At 48.1% G+C, this 15,852-nt stretch overlaps 1 protein-coding gene across 6 annotated transcripts in view; it reads left to right on the top strand.

The window, feature by feature from the left end:
* The window catches only part of GRAMD4 (GRAM domain containing 4), a 108,410-nt gene continuing 92,558 nt past the window's right edge, over positions 1–15,852 (top strand). For 2 of the 6 annotated variants that reach the window (XM_081211631.1, XM_081211630.1), the window contains exon 1: positions 6,053–6,211. In XM_081211631.1, coding sequence (XP_081067757.1) covers positions 6,183–6,211 — 29 coding nt within the window. In that variant the 5' untranslated portion in view covers positions 6,053–6,182. Of the gene's footprint in view, positions 21–834; positions 1,153–6,052; positions 6,212–15,852 lie in introns of those variants that run through there. The other 4 variants (XM_081211632.1, XM_081211628.1, XM_081211629.1 and 1 more) reach the window with 4 other exon arrangements.

The following is a 15,852-nucleotide window of genomic DNA, read 5'->3' as shown; positions in this document are numbered from 1 at the left end:
AAATCTAACCCAATAATGAGGTATGGCTTATTGTTTACTCAAATTAAGGCTGCAATCAAAGTAACCTGGGAGTCAGCCCCACTGAACTCATTGCTTCCGAGTAGGCATGTGTGGGATTGGAACTGTTAGCTAAACAGTTTGCAGGTGAAAATGATGAAATATATTGTCTATGCCTAAGCAGCGGGCGCTAGAGAGGGGCAGGAGAAATGTAGCGTATTTTAACAAGCGGCAAATATTGCATGGCAAACGTGCAACCGGGATTTAGATTGAATTGAGCTTGTCTGTGTATGATCAGTTGAACACTGTGTCATCCAATGCAATATAGAACATCAAATAAATATGCAGTATAGAACGCAGGGCCCTGGGTCCAGTTACAGTTAGTCGCATTAACAGGGCAAGCTTATGTCCACTCAGAAGTAAGTACAAGCTTGTAGATTTATTCAGAAAGAGTCGGACACGACTAAACGATAACAACAAACTTGAGCTGGGCTGGGGCATTTCTAGTTGGCAACTCATTTTTTGGGGGGGGGGCATATACAGTATTTTAAAACAAGATTTGGAACAGGTTTGGCTCCCCTGCCCCAATCAAGTCATTCTCATTTATTTATTTAGCATGTTTTATGCCGCTTTCCAGACAATTATTGTTCGCATCTATTATAGATGCATTTATATAAGATATAAATAAAAGAGAGAGAGAATAAGACTGAAAGAGACGAAAGGGGTAGAAGGGAAAGGCAGACAGGGGGGAAAATAGTTCTTTAAGCTGGTATGAAGTCTTGATCTATATATATTGGCCTCTACTCCTGGGCGATCTCCCCTTGCTGGTGCCTTTTTCTCCTTCGGCTGGTGGGATGGGGCCAGATTATCTCTCTCCCTGCCTCCTGCTTCTGGCAGAGACAACTGACAGTTGGAGCCGAGTGTTCTTTCTGGCACAAGAAGCGAAGCCGTTGCTCCTCGCGTGGCCGATGGATGGGGCCAGGTCGGTCTTCCCCTTGCCGTGATGCTATTTCTGGGAGGTAGGAGGTGCCATCTCTGGCTGACCCTTGGTCCTCGGGTCGGTGGCAAAGGCCACAGTGTGCTTCCCTCCATCTCTGAAGATGTTGGGCAGTTCCCGTAGGAGCCAAGATGCAAGCGAAGGGAGAACAGCAACAGGTGCGCCCCCCCCAATTATCTATTTGACGGGCTCATTCCCTTCTGTTTGTGTCTTGACTTTAGGCACAAGAGGGGATTAATAAGAGGAGAATCTTGGCTGAGTAGCGGAGGTGGGAAATAGTTCTTTGGTGGTGGGGTGGAAGTTTCAGGAGCTATGTTGGGAGCCCAGTGGGAAGCCTTTGGGGGATGATGGTTTTATGCAGTCAGCTTTCCAGTTGTCGGTTGCTAGCGGCGACGGCATGTTCTCTCTCAGTGGGACCAGCAAGATGGTTAGATGTTGTTAGCACATACCTGTAGGCAACCTCAGAATAAAAGATAAAGGACAATGGGTTTTGAATTCACATAAAAGCACAGCGCAGCATATATATTTCATACGACTTCCTTTGTCATCTGAAAGCAAGGGCAGATAAGTTGCTTGAGGGAACAGAATTCATCCTAAGAGTTGATGGCTGTTTTGGGCGATATCTGGTTTTCATCATCATGCTGTATCACCAGCTAAACATAGTGATATATCACGATGTCTGAAATAAGGATGGAACTATGTAGGGGCATTGGCTGGCTTCACGGTTTCTCCCGCAATGTGATTTTTGCCAGCGCCTGCTCTTGGAATTCGCTGCCCCTTGCATGAGACAAGGCCATGCTGGCTGGGGCTAATGGGAGTTGGAGTCCAGCAACTTCTGTCAGCCACAGGTTCCACATTCCTGCATTAGATAAAATAAACACATTTATCCTGGAGTCACTGTGACTAAGCAGGAATCGGGGCTAATCTAGATTGCTTGGGAAAGAGACATGGGAAAATAGGATAGCTAGCTTTCTCAAAGAACACATGCCCTCCCTAGCCATAAATCATTTATTTTTCACATCCAGAAAATGCAAATGATGTATCATGTGGTTGTGCTGCTCTTTCATGACTAAGCAAAATAATCTGTATTTAGAGGTCACACACCTGGAACACTTTATGCCTCTCCAGGACAGAATAGGAAAACGTAATCACTGGTTTCTGCAAACCTTGACATGCCAGCACCCCCTGCCTGTTAATAATTTTCATTCTCCACACTTGGACTAATAAAATGATTTTTCGTTTGCTTGCTGTTGCCCTTTTTCTGGTAAGCAGAACTTTTTGGTAGTTCACTTTCACATACCTGGGCTGAGGTGGCTTTGAAAGAAAGCGATGGGTAGGATCTACAAATGGAGGTACAGTGGTACCTCTGGTTACGTACTTAATTCGTTCTGGAGATCCATTCTTAACCTGAAACTGTTCTTAACCTGAAGCACCACTTTAGCTATTGGGGCCTCCCGCTGCTGCCATGCAATTTCTGTTCTCATCCTGAAGCAAAGTTCTTAACCCGAGGTAATATTTCTGGGTTAGCAGAGTCTGTAACCTGAAGCGTCTGTAATCCGAGGTACCACTGTATTCTCAATCTGCCTTAATCCCTCCCCCCCCCCCGAAATAACACTCTCCATCAATCATGCTTGAGGGCTATGGCTCTAGGGCAGCTGCAAGTCTAATAAGTGCATTAATGGCTAAAGCCCTTCTGCTGAATTCGGAAGATGCACTTCCCATTTAATCAGACGGCAGACCTTTGAAAAACTCATGTACTTTGGACACAAGTTCATGTGCTCCCCTGCAGAAAGATTTCTTCTAAGATGATACCTGCTACCATCCGAAACTGAAGGGCTGCCCCATCCACTTGAGATATGCACACCGATATAGTCGCAGTGCTTGGCATCCGTCTGTCTGGAGAGACAATGGAGTGCGCCTTCTGGGATGAAGTCAAACCAGAACTTGAGTGACCTTGTATGGAGCTCCTGGGCTGCCCAGAAAACAAGACCCCCCCCCCCCTTGGCCTCACTAGTGTGGTCTGAAGGAAAGCAGAGCAATACGTTTGGCGCCAGCTTGGCTGCAGGAGTTGCCAGAATAAGGCCCACAAGGCACCACCCAACTGCCTTAGGGACTCCACTCTGGATTTGTGCAGGGTTTCCTCCTTAACCTTTCCTTCTCCCGAAGTGATTTCGCAAGGCAGCAGACGTTTAGGTTCAGAGTTTTCCTTCCTCCAGATGGGTTACCTTCACAGGTAACCCTCCCATTTGCAGAAAAGTCCCTCTTGACCGTTGGCTATTGGTCTTGTCCACTCAATCCACTAGAGCCCGTCTTTGCAGCCAGTCGAAGCTATTCCCGGGATTGTGGTCGCTGCTGCATACTGATAGCTTCTAGCAGTGGGTCCCTTACCTCTCTCGCCCTGATCTGGCCACAGTGATCCCTGCGACGGTCACCTCCAGGCTTGATTATTGCAACTCGCTCTATGCAGGGCTGCCCTTGAAGCTGAACCAGAAACTCCAGCAGGTGCAGAATGCCGTAGCGAGGCTCCTTAAGGGGTCCTTGCCCCGGGATCACATTCATCCAATGCTTTCCCAACTGCACTGGCTCCCGGTGGAGTACAGGTTCAGGTCTAAGGTGCTGGTTTTGTCCTTTAAAGCCCTATGCGGCCTAGGACCCACGTACCCAAGGGACCGCCTCTCCTAGTATGCCCCACGGAGGACCTTAAGGTCCACAAATGACAACATTTTGAAGGTCCCAAGTCGCAAGGTGGTTAGATTGGTCTCAACTAGGGCCAGGGCCTTTTCAGTACTGGCCCCGACTTGGTGGAACGCTCTGTCACAAGAAACTAGGGCCCTGCGGGACTTGACACTTTTCCGCAGAGCTCCAAGGCAGAGCTGTTCCGCCTGGCCTTTGATTTGGACTCAGTCTGACCCTTATGTTTCCCTCCCCTTATGGTTGATCTATGGGCTACTTTTAAAATGAGGCTGCATTTTAAGTTGCATTTAAACCTGTATTTTAAATTGGTTTTTCCCCCTATTATGTTTTTACTGTAATTTTACTGGTGTTAGCCACCCCGAGCCCAGCTCTGGCCAGGGACGGAGGGGTATAAATAAAATTTATTATTATTATTATTATTATTAGGAACCACAGGTGAGAGCTGAGTGCAGACCAAAGGTGGACAAACTACTCCAGAAGGAACATGACATGTCCTACACCAGAGACAGTACCTGTCCCCTAACACCCCATAGCACCCCATAGGCTAGTTTCTACATTCACATTCCTGTCTTCCATCCAGACAAGAAGAGGCATTCTTGGCAGGCAGAACCACTTAGGGGCATGGCCTGGAGGATTCCAAGGGCCACATACAAAGGCTGGGAGAGCCACATGCCCCTGGGACTGAGGCTGCAGGGGGACAGTTGGCTTGCATATTTTTTTTCTTGATACACCATGAGTACTTTTAGTTGGGTCGATACGGCGGCAAAATTAAAAGTCCTGTGCTGGCCTGTATTTTGCTCCAGGGCGAGCCCATTAGCAGGACATGTCCCCCACCAAAGGTACTACCCATGGGTGTAGCCGGATTTTTTTTTGGAGGGGCAGGACACACACCTGTCATCAACCCTTTGTCTGGGGACTCAGCTACAATAGTAAAGAAACAGCAATTTGAATGCGCTATAAGCAGGCAACACCAGATGGCGCCAGAGAGCAGGAAATTTTAAAACGCGATTTTCCATGGGGATTTTTTCTCTTTTGTTATAAAATCTAATAATGTCTGACTTATTACATTTCCCCCGTGTGTAGATCCAGCCTGGCTCTGCCTAGCGGATTTGGAACGTACTGTCTCAACAACAGCTATTTCAAACTACTTTCTTTTGACCTCAAGTGCTCAGAAAAATCGGTGAAAACATTTCAAATACGGCATTCTGATTATTTCTACTTTTTTATTTACTCACTTGATTTACTTACTTATTTATTTATTCATTTTTGCCAATTATTTTTTATTGATTTTTACAAATTACCGCAGATCAGACAGAATCAGTTACTTGATTTAGGGTGGGGCCCTGCCCACACTACCAGGGGTGCCAATTTGAATAAATAATAATAATAATAATAATAATAATAATAATAATAATAATAATAATAATAATAATTTATTATTTATACCCCACCCATCTGGCTGGGTTTCCCCAGCCACTCTGGGCAGCTTCCAACAAAACACTAAAATACAATAATCTATTAAACATTAAAAGCTTCCCTAAACAGGGCTGCCTTTAGATGTCTTCCAAAAGTTTGGTAGTTACTTTTCTCTTTGACTTCTGGTGGGAGGGCGTTCCACAGGGCGGGTGCCACTACCGAGAAGGCCCTCTGCCTGGTTCCCTGTAACTTGGCTTCTCGCAGCGAGGGAACAGCCAGAAGGCCTTCAGCACTGGACCTCAGTGTCCGGCCAGAACGATGGGGGTGGAGACGCTCCTTCAGGTATACTGGACCGAGACCGTTTAGGGCTTTAAAGGTCAGCACCAGCACTTTGAATTGTGCTCGGATATGGGGGGCGGTGTCCAGGTAAATCCCGCCCTGCACAATCGCCGCATTGCATGGCAACGCCCATCAAGTTTGGGGGAGGCAGCCCCTCAAATATTTTACGTGGGGGACCGAAGACCCCTAGCTCCTATGCGTGGTACTACCCGTCCCTTAACAGCCGTTTAATTAAAGGATCAAGAACTCATCATGCAACTAACAGGCTGGGGTTCCTTTAATGGGGGAGCAGCCCTCGACTCCCCCCACCCGCCCCCGGGCATGGGGCAGCACCGACCCCCGCCGCTCCCTTCCCGCCAAAGCCAGCCGTCCCTTGGAGCGCGCGTTCGTGTGCGCGCGTTAGGTGAGCTCCTCCTCCCGGCGGCGCGTAGCGGAGGCGCGCGGCCTCGCCAATCACCCGAGAGGAGGCGGAGCGGCGCGCGGGCCGGCCGGCCCCCTTTGCGCGCCGAGGATGCTGCCGCTGCGAGCGCTGGAAGGAAGGGGGCGAGCGGTGACGGCAGCGGCGGCTGCGCAGGGCGCACGGCACGGCCTTGGCACGGCGGCGGCGGGCCTGGCGGCCGGAGCAGGAGGCGAGGCGGGCGGGCACCTGCTGCTGCTGTCCCCGCCGAGGGGTCCGTGGCGCAGCGGGAGCCGGAGCAGCGGAGCCGAGAGCGCGGACCTGGCCGGAGCGGCAGCGTGAATGAAAGTTTGGTCCGAATTGCGCGCCGGGTAAGGAACAAAGCGCTCCTGTTTCCCACTTTCGCCCGCCAATCCCACCCCCGTCTCTCTGGGTTGTGTTTTATTTTGCCTCCTCCTGATGTGGGAAGGACCCTGCAGCCCCTTCCTCATCCACCCCACAATATTTCCCGACCCCAAAGGAGCCCCCTTTTTTGGTACCCCCTTTTGTTCCCTAAGCGCCAATGCGCACCGAGGCAGTTTTGGAGAGGCCCACATTTTAATGCCCCCCAAAACCGAGCCTGCTAGTGTGAGACCCCCCCTCCTTCCCCCTCCGACTGACTCTTATCCCCACATCTGTCTTGGGATCGCCCCACTCGCTCTGTGGGTCTCTCGAAGTTCCTTAGGTCGGCTCAAGGAAGCAATCCCCACCCCCTGCTTTTACGCACGGCTCTCGGCTAAGCCTTTCTAATCCGCTGCTACGCTCCCCTTTTCTTCCATTTCCTCCATTATTAAGGTTGGGGAGGGGAAACCCCATTCCTAACCATCTAAAAAAAAGCCTCGGTTTTTCCAGAGGATTGAATCCTCTTTCTGTCGGAAGCAAGGAGCTTCATCGGTTTCCTGGGAACCGCTTTTCTGTTTTCCTCCTTTGACCTCTTCTCAGCCATATCGTCTTCCCTTCCCCTTGTTACAATTGTAGCTTATGCCTTGCCTATGGCTGAGTTTCCGCCTCCCCACCATCCTCTTTAGAAAGAATTACATTCCTGAACCCCTGTAGGAATGATGGACAATATCTTGGTGATACAGTTTTCAGGAAGGAATGTCATTTCTTCTCCTTTTAGTGGAGGCACTGGTTCTTATGTGCTGTAAGCCGCCCAGAGTGGCTGGGGAAACCCAGCCAGATAGGTGGGATAATAATAATAATAATAATAATAATAATAATAATAATAATAATAATAATAATAATAATAATAATAATAATAATGCCTTTTGTCCATATTTTGTGCCTCTCAGTTGTCTCCCCCCTCTCTTCTGTGATATTTTTTTCCTTGCTTTGCCATGTGGTTAATAAGGTTGTGCTCTTCTGGAATAGGAAGGGTTAAGTGTGTGTGTGTGTGTGTGTGTGTGTGTGTGTGTAAAGGGCTGGTGGTAGATGTGGGGTTATTTTGAATTTTGCTCCAGGGAATGAGATGAGGGAGGACACTCTTGTGGGTTGCATGTGAATTGTTTACTTGTTGGGGAGATTCAATCTGTGTCAGGGAAGGCGTGCTGTGGTCAGTGGCGCTTTGGTTTATTTCGATTTGGCTCCTGGTGGAAGGGGTCTGATCCCTGCCTGTCTTCTCCTCCGCTCCCCATGCAACACGAAAGGCCGGCGTGCCCTTTCATTAAAAGTTGCATTTTGCTTTGCTTTGTTTCCCCATGGGGTGTGACATTGTCACTCTCCGCATTAGTAGCAAGGGGACTTTTTTGCCACAGCTTGTACGTGATGGCAAAATCTTGCCTATGAGCCAGTGACTTAAGAGAACAGTGTCCCGTGAGCTGGATATCAAAGTTGTAAATGCCTTTTGTAGATAAGTGATCTATTCTCTTATCTCCCTTGTATCCCCTGATAGCTGGAAGGATTCTGGATGCACTCATGAATGGAGGCTGCTCATTGGCCTTGGGCAGAACCACTACTGGTTTGCCTTCCCTACTTCACAAGGTTGTTGTGATCTTTCAGCCTTATTGGAGGAGGAGTGGAATACTAACGTCACACATAATTAACAGTTATTAGCAAGCTTGAGCTGCTTGATCCCCCTTGCCAGATGTAGTCACATGATTACGGACTGAACAATTTATTTGTGTATGTGTGTGCACTCCTGGAGAGGAGTTTGCTTGAACCTTTGGTGGATGACGTTCTTTGTAATGCTCTTTTGTGGTTAATGGTGTGTTTTTTAAAGTGTCTTCTTGTACAGTAGAGCACTCTTAACAGATCTCCATTAAGTTCACACAGTGGATAGGATTTCCATCGCAAACACTGTCTGCACAAAGTTCTTCTAAAACACAGTTCTAGATCTAGTTAGATCACAGCCTTGATCTAAAGAATAAGTTCTGAGGGGGTTGCTGATAGAGTTCCTAGCAGACTTGTTGGGTTGAAACTGAGTTCCTAGATTCTTCAGCCTCATAGTTGGCATGTCTTTGTTGTATGTTCAGAGTTTTGTTCCCATAAGAGTGAACAGACCTTCTATCTATCAGTTAAAAGACAGGATATACAGTGGTGCCCCGCAAGACGAATGCCTCGCAAGACACAAAACTCGCTAGACGAAAGAGTTTTCCGTTTTGGAGGTGCTTTGCAAAACGCATTTCCTATGGGCTTGCTTCGCAAGACGGTAATGTCTTGCGAGTTCCTGCTGGTTTTTTCCCTCCCCCCCTTTTTCTAAGCCGCTTAGCCGCTTATCAGCTGATCCGATCAGCAGATAAGCCGCTAATAGCGCTAATCCACTAATCCTTCAATGGGCTTGCTTCGCAAGACGAAAAAACCGCTAGACGAAGAGAATCACAGAACGGATTCTTTTCGTCTTGCGAGGCACCACTGTACTCCTTTGCATTCACACGGTCAATTTTAAATAGAGACTCCTCTGCTCTTGCCTGGTGGTCAAGCAAAGAACCACAGCAAGTGAGACACAGGCCCTAGCAGCTAGATTAATCTAGAAGCTTTAAATAATTGCCATACTTGCCCGTAGTCTTTTGCTCAATTAAAGTTGGAGGGACACAATTTTCTTTTATTTTCCTGGTCAACTCCCAGCATGATGAGCAGATATACTCCTTGCAGCAATGGGCTTGCCTAATTCAGCCTTTCTCAAACTTGGCTCTTCAGAGGTTTTTTTGGGACTACAACTCCCATCATCCATGAGCACAGGCCCTGGTAGCTAGGGATGATGGGAGTAGTAGTCCAACAGCACCTGGGTACCCAAGTTTGAGAAAGGCTACTTAATCTTGCCCAGCCTGCCAGGGTTTAGGGCTGAAATGGTGCTTTCTACACATTGGCGACAATTCTAGGACCTGTGGCACTGTAGCGAGGGGCAGGGATGGGGAAGTTGTAGGATCACAGCTCTTTAACTTCTCTGACCTTGCTGGCTGGGACTGATGGGAATATGAACGCATACAGAGGACTTGCAGCAGGGGTCAGCAAACTTTTTCAGCAGGGGGCCGGTCCACTGTCCCTCAGACCTTGTGGGGGGCCGGACTATATTTTGAAGGGGGGAAAATGAATGAATTCCTGTGCCCCACAAACAACCCAGAGATGCGTTTTAAATAAAAGGCCACATTCTACTCATGTAAAAACATGCTGATTCCCGGACCATCCATGGGCCGGATTGAGAAGGCGGTTGGGCCGGATCCGGCCCCCGGACCTTAGTTTGCCTACCCATGACTTGCAGGTACTCTACCCATGGTTAGTCCAGTGTTAGTTTCAAAATTGCAGTGCTGTACAAAAAGCTGGGGGTGGGGGGAGTATCCCTGATGGGGGGGAAGCCGGTTTGGAAAGCTGTGTATTAAATCTTGCTGGTCTTGTTTTCCCTAATCCTTCATTTCTCAAGTTGTGATCATGTGAGTCCGCTGCCGCTGCTGGATTCCTTTGAGCTTTTTCTTTGGAGCCTGTGTTCTTTTCTGGAGTCAAGGGGAAATGGACACTTATGTAATAGCTTGGTGGAGATAAAATGTTGACTTAGCTGAACCAGGAGATACACAATGTGACCGGGTGCAGTGGAAGAAGATGTCAACTTGGAGAAGAAGGATTTTAACAGATTGCATTGTCTTTGGAGGGAGATTTGCACCCCACTCTTACTTAAGTGTTCACACAACCATGCTCTGCTAGGCAACCACCCCATAGGTTCTTTCTCTGAAGGGCCAAAGTGTGTGTTGCAAGCATGTGTGTGTACAAAGTGGCAGGCAGTGGAGAAGAATCTCTGGAGAGCTGGGTTTAGTCAGAGTAGACAGTGCTGTTCTCGAGGGATGAGTATAAAAACTGTCTTATTTATACCAGGTCATACTGTGCTCCTGCACCTGCAAAATAAAAACACAACGCAAAAATCCCCAGTGAGAATAAGAGCACAGTTTTGTGGGGTTCTGTCTGTTTCCCACAAAGGCTGATTTGGTGCAGGGTTCTTAATATCTGTCAAATGGAGCGTTCCCAAGAGGTAAATGACTATGGCCTCCCCATTGATGTTGGTTTTCTGGAAATGAGGGCAGTTTGCGAAGGATGTTGTTATGGTGCCTCAGAGAGCTCTCTGACGTAGTTCGTTATGTTTTACTTGTACTGAGTAAGCAAAGCTAAAAATCTTTGCGACCACCAAGCTTGTCTAATACTGTATTTGTAGTCGGCATCCGTTTGTTACCGATGAACTTAAGCAATGGAAAAATGTTCACGGGAAAAACACAGTGCTGGAAAATTTGCCGCCCACCATCACTAGACAGTTCTTTTGTACTGCTTTAAGGGACGCGGGTGGCGCTGTGGGTTAAACCACAGAGCCTAGGACTTGCCGATCAGAAGGTCGGTGGTTCAAATCCCCGCGATGGGGTGAGCTCCTGTTACTTGGTCCCTGCTCCTGCCAACCTAGCAGTTTGAAAGCACATGAAAATACAAGTAGATAAATAGGTACCACTCTGGTGGGAAGGTAAACGGCGTTTCCGTGCGCTGCTCTGGTTTCACCAGAAGCGGCTTAGTCATGCTGGCCACATGACCCGGAAGCTGTACGCCGGCTCCCTCGGCCAATAAAGCGAGATGAGTGCCGCAACCCCAGAGTCAGCCACGACTGGACCCAATGGTCAGGGGTCCCTTTAATGAACCTAATGAACTGGGATTGAGAGTTTATGGTTAGCACAGGGCCAGGCAGGTGGATGGGAGAGGGAGGGATCAGGCCCATTGCTCTTCCTTGTCATTCTGTAAGATCTTCAAGAGAGAATTAGCAACTGCTAATGCACTGTATTGTACCACCACACTTCCATCTTGACATAATCTGAGGGTGGTGGCACCTTCCAAGAACCTCCAGGCTGGTGTTTAATTTCTCTTGTTGCAAATAATCTTGTGCCCAAAGCCTATGTGCTTTGCGAAGGATCAAGTCAAATCCAGCCCGCCAGCCATGTTTCTGTGCCTTCCAGGTTCTTGATCCCCTTAGGCGTGTGATGGGATCGAAGGTTTATTCACAGGGGCTGTTTTCAGCTTGATAAGACTGTAAATTTTGCAGGCCTATGAGATGCGCCACACATTCTGTTATAATGCGGGAGTCCTTCAACTCTTGGGTTGAATCTATAGTAGGCAACCTGGAGCCCTTCAGATGCGTTGGACTACAAGACCCATCGGTCCACGCCAGCATGGCCAGTGGTCAAGAGATGATGGAATTCAGAAGGCACCAGGTTGTGTGTCCCATAGAATAAACACACTCCTCCACTTGTGCCCTTTTGTCTCCTGAAAGAAGTAGCGACGTTCTGAAAATGGCTTGTTCCCTGTAGCCTTTTCGCGACTGCTTGTTGATACGGAAGGTTCACATGTAGCTCTTTACACCTGCGTGTCACTATTACTCAGTGCTTGATGACTGATGGCTGACTGCAAACAAGCTAGCAAGGGTTGCTTGAGGTGAGATTGGGTGTAGCCGAGAGCTCCTTCTCTGATACTAAATCTGTGGAAGGTTGGCCACACCAATCATCACATGAAGTATAGTACAGTGGTACCTCAGGTTAAGCACTTAATTCATTCTGGAGGTCCGTTCTTAACCTGAAACTGTTCTTAACCCGAAGCACCACTTTAGCTAATGGGGCCTCCTGCTGCCGCTGTGCCACCGGAGCCCGATTTCTGTTCTTATCCTGAAGCAAAGTTCTTAACCTGAAGCACTATTTCTGGGTTAGCGGAGTGTATAACCTGAAGCGTATGTAACCTGAAGCTTATGTAACCTGAGGTACCACTGTAATTAAATGATGTGTGTGTATGTGTATCTATTTATCTATCTATCTATCATCTATCTATCTATCTCTATCTGTCTATCCATCCACCCATCCATCCATCCATCCATCCATCCACCCTAGAGCAGCAGAACCAATATTTAGTCATAATAAATTCAAGTCATTGTCAATGCCATTGCCAACAGCTGGGACACAAGTGTCATGAGAATACTTAGGAATGATACCACTCAGTCCACTGGTTCTCTTCCAAAATCAATAAGAACGTGGCGTTTTTGAAAGCGGAGAGCCGGTGCAGGGAAATAGGGTCAATACCTTTTGTGCCAGAAATGTTTCAGAAATGAATGAAGCCATAGAAGCTACTCTATAGCTTAGTCAGCAGATCTGGAAAAGATCTGGGACAAGGGTCAGCAAACTTTTTCAGCAGGGGGCCGGTCCACTGTCCCTCAGACCTTGTGGGGGGCTGGACTATATTTTGGGGAAAAAAGAGAACAAATTCCTATGCCCCACAAATAACCCAGAGATGCATTTTGAATAAAAGGACACATTCTACTCATGTAAAAACACGGGCCGGATTGAGAAGGGGATTGGGCCGGATCCAGCCCCTGGACCTTAGTTTGCCTACCTATGATCTAGGAGGTCCATGACTACACAAGGGTCCACTATAAAGATAAAGAGACCCCTGACAATTAAGTCCAGTCGTGAACGACTCTGGGGTTGCGGCGCTCATCTTGCTTTACAGGCCGAGGGAGTCGGTGTTTGTCCGCTTCCGCAGACAGTTTTTCCGGGTCATGTGGCCAGCATGACTAAGCCGCTTCTGGCAAACCAGAGCAACGCACGGAAACACCGTTTACCTTCCTGCTGGAGTGGTACCTATTTATCTACTTGCACTTGGACGTGCTTTTGAACTGCTAGGTTGGCAGGAGCTGGGACTGAGCAACGGGAGCTCACCCTGTTGTGGGGATTCGAACCAGGACCTTCTGATCGGCAAGCCCAAGGCTCAGTGGTTTAGACCACAGCGCCACCCGCGTCCCCTTCAGGTCCACTGTAGAAAGCAAGATTTGGGTGCAACGCGACACTTTTAAGCCTGAGATACAGTATGATTGGGGGATGAGAAATGGCATGCCGATCAAAGATTCCCTGGAATCATTCGCAACTCTGTAAAAATGGCTGTCCATCGTTTCTGAAATTGTGGGGGGGGGGTTGTGGGTTTCTTTTGTTTCTGTTCTTGCTTAGCGTTTTAATTTTGCATTTTTAGGCTGTCACCCACCCTGAGATCTTTGGATGAAGGCCCGTATGCAAATTCGTTAATAAATAAAATCGCACCACGGAGTCGTCTCCTAGCAATGGCAGGCACAAGGGCCCTTTGCTTCCAGTTGTGAAGGGCGGGGGGTTCAGGGTTTCTTCTCTGCCCTCCAGACACTTGGCTATTTCTTCTGCTTCTCCTACTAGCTGTTGTATCTCCTGAACAGATGTGTCATCCCAGGGGCACAGCTTGTTGCAACTGGGTGTCACAGTGAAACTGGGCGTCAAAGCTGCATTTGCATAGCTGAGCTGCTCCCTATATCTTTTCCCCTTAGATAAGAAGGCTGCAAAGGGCGCATGAGGCAAGACTGAATGCAGTTGTGTTGTTCTCTCAAATGCTGTGTGCAAGGCAGCCTGCCAGCTGAGTAGAGCTTCTACTAAGCTTCTGTCGCCTCAAGCCTTTGCTCACATCACAGACGCTGTTGTAACTGACTCTAGCCATTGACTTTCTGGGTTGAGGAGTGGAGCGGACTTCTCAGTTAAACAAGTCTTCTTCTTCTTCTTCAACTGATTAAAAGAGGAGAACTTTGGAAATAACTTGAAAAGGTATACTTTGAAGGTCTTACGGCCTATACAGTCATACCTCATGCTATGTTTGCTTCAGGTTGCGTCCCGCAGCGACCCAGAAGTACCGGAAAGGGTTTCTTCCGGGTTTCACCGCATGTGCAGATGCGCAAAATGATGTCATGGGCAGGCGCAGAAGCGGCGAATCGCGACCCAGGCCTGCGCAGATGTGGGTTGCGTTCTTTTCAGGTTGCGAACGGGCCTCCAGAACGGATCCCGTTCGCAACCAGAGGTACCACTGTATTTCCATGTTTTGTGACTTCAAACCACCGTTGTGGTTCTCTCACCAGAGTACTTGTCCCAGACTTGGATCTTGGCATCCAGGAAATTCATGTGTGTGTGTAGGTCTGGAACCAATGGCTTCAAGTTTCAAGAAAAGAGATTCCGACTAAACATACGGAAATACTGTCTGACAGTAAGAGCTGTTCAGCAGTGGAATGGTATCCCCCAGAAGGTTGTGGGCTCTCCTTTCTTGGAGGTTTTAAAGCAGAGGTTGGATGGCCATCTGTCGTCAATAATCTAGTTGAGATTCTTTCATTGCAGGAGTTTGGACTAGATTACCCTCAGGGTCCTTCCTATATATATATATATATATATATATACACACACACATAATCATTTTAACACTTGTGCATACAAGTGTTCATATTTGGTGCTTTATGCCCAGTCTGTCCACAATTATAGCATTGGACGGCACTCAATGCTATGGCATGCTCTCCAGTAGATTCAGCAGTGGGAAGATTTGAACTCTGTTCTTGCCTCCCTCTGTCTTTCACTTCCAGTGCAGCAAGTCTGTCGTGTTCGTTCAGGACCACAGCACACACTCTTTCCGCGGTTAGCTGAGCCGCCGGTAGGGAACCAAGCTGACTGGCAACAACCTTATAGGTGCGACTAAGGCTGTTTATCATCATGAAGCAAAACACTTCCTCCTGTAGACGGAAATTGCGTTCCACCATCTGTTGACGCAGGAACTTCATTTCTGTCAGGTGCGCTTGAACATCTCCATCAGGCGCTAATCTCAGATTGGTCAACTTCTCAAAATACAGCAACGCTGAAGAACCAGCATCTCTCTGATGCGTTGTACGCAGCGCGTTCCAAACCTCTTGCGCAAATTCCAAATGCTGTATATGCACAAGCTGCTCATCTGAGACACACAGAATTATAGCAGTCCTAGCCTTCACATTCTGTGACTCCCAAGCACGCGTTGGTGCTGCTGGGATGGGATTCTCAATCACCCCAAACAGTCTCTGATTCTGCAGCAGGGCCTTCATCTTTACAGACCAAGATGAATAATTGTCATTGGTCAGGAGGGGTGGAGAAGGCAAGCCTCCCCCCTTCTTGGCATCCATTTTGAGTCCTTGCATTGACTCTAAAAGACAAGCCTCTAAAATCCAATAGCTGGCTTGTTTACACTCTTGACACCTGGCAACTCTGACACTGGCTGCGTTGGAAAGTCCCTTTGAGCAGTTCGTGAGGACCTAGTCATAACAAAACTTTGTTTACGCCTCTCTGAGGCATAGTCTGACTGTCCAGCCCTCTCGAGTAGCTTTCCATTTCTCCTCTCTGAGGCACAGCCTTCTGAAGGACGTTGCCTAGCAACAGCGCATTCCTTTCCTCGGACAGGAAACCACAAAAATGCCTGGTATGCAGGCCTCTTCTAAGTTGGAGCTGTTTTCCCACACTCGCTGTCCGTGAAGCAGTGAATGAATCAATCTGCATTCACACTTCTAAGCCCTTAAAAGTCTCATACCTTGGGTATCGGCTTGGCTGTCAGCTTCTTCTGGTCAGCTTCTGGCTGCAGAGAATCAGCCTCTCATGCAGATGTCCGATGGATCGAAGAAAACAGCAACCATCCGAAGGCTGCCACTGTTGGAATTCTGCTTGGGTCAGAG

Source organism: Podarcis bocagei (assembly GCF_964188305.1).
Source record: "Podarcis bocagei genome assembly, chromosome: 10".
NCBI classification, from domain to species: Eukaryota; Metazoa; Chordata; class Lepidosauria; order Squamata; family Lacertidae; genus Podarcis; species Podarcis bocagei.
Note: the sequence above shows the minus strand (reverse complement) of the source record. Positions and strands in the feature narration are given on the sequence as shown.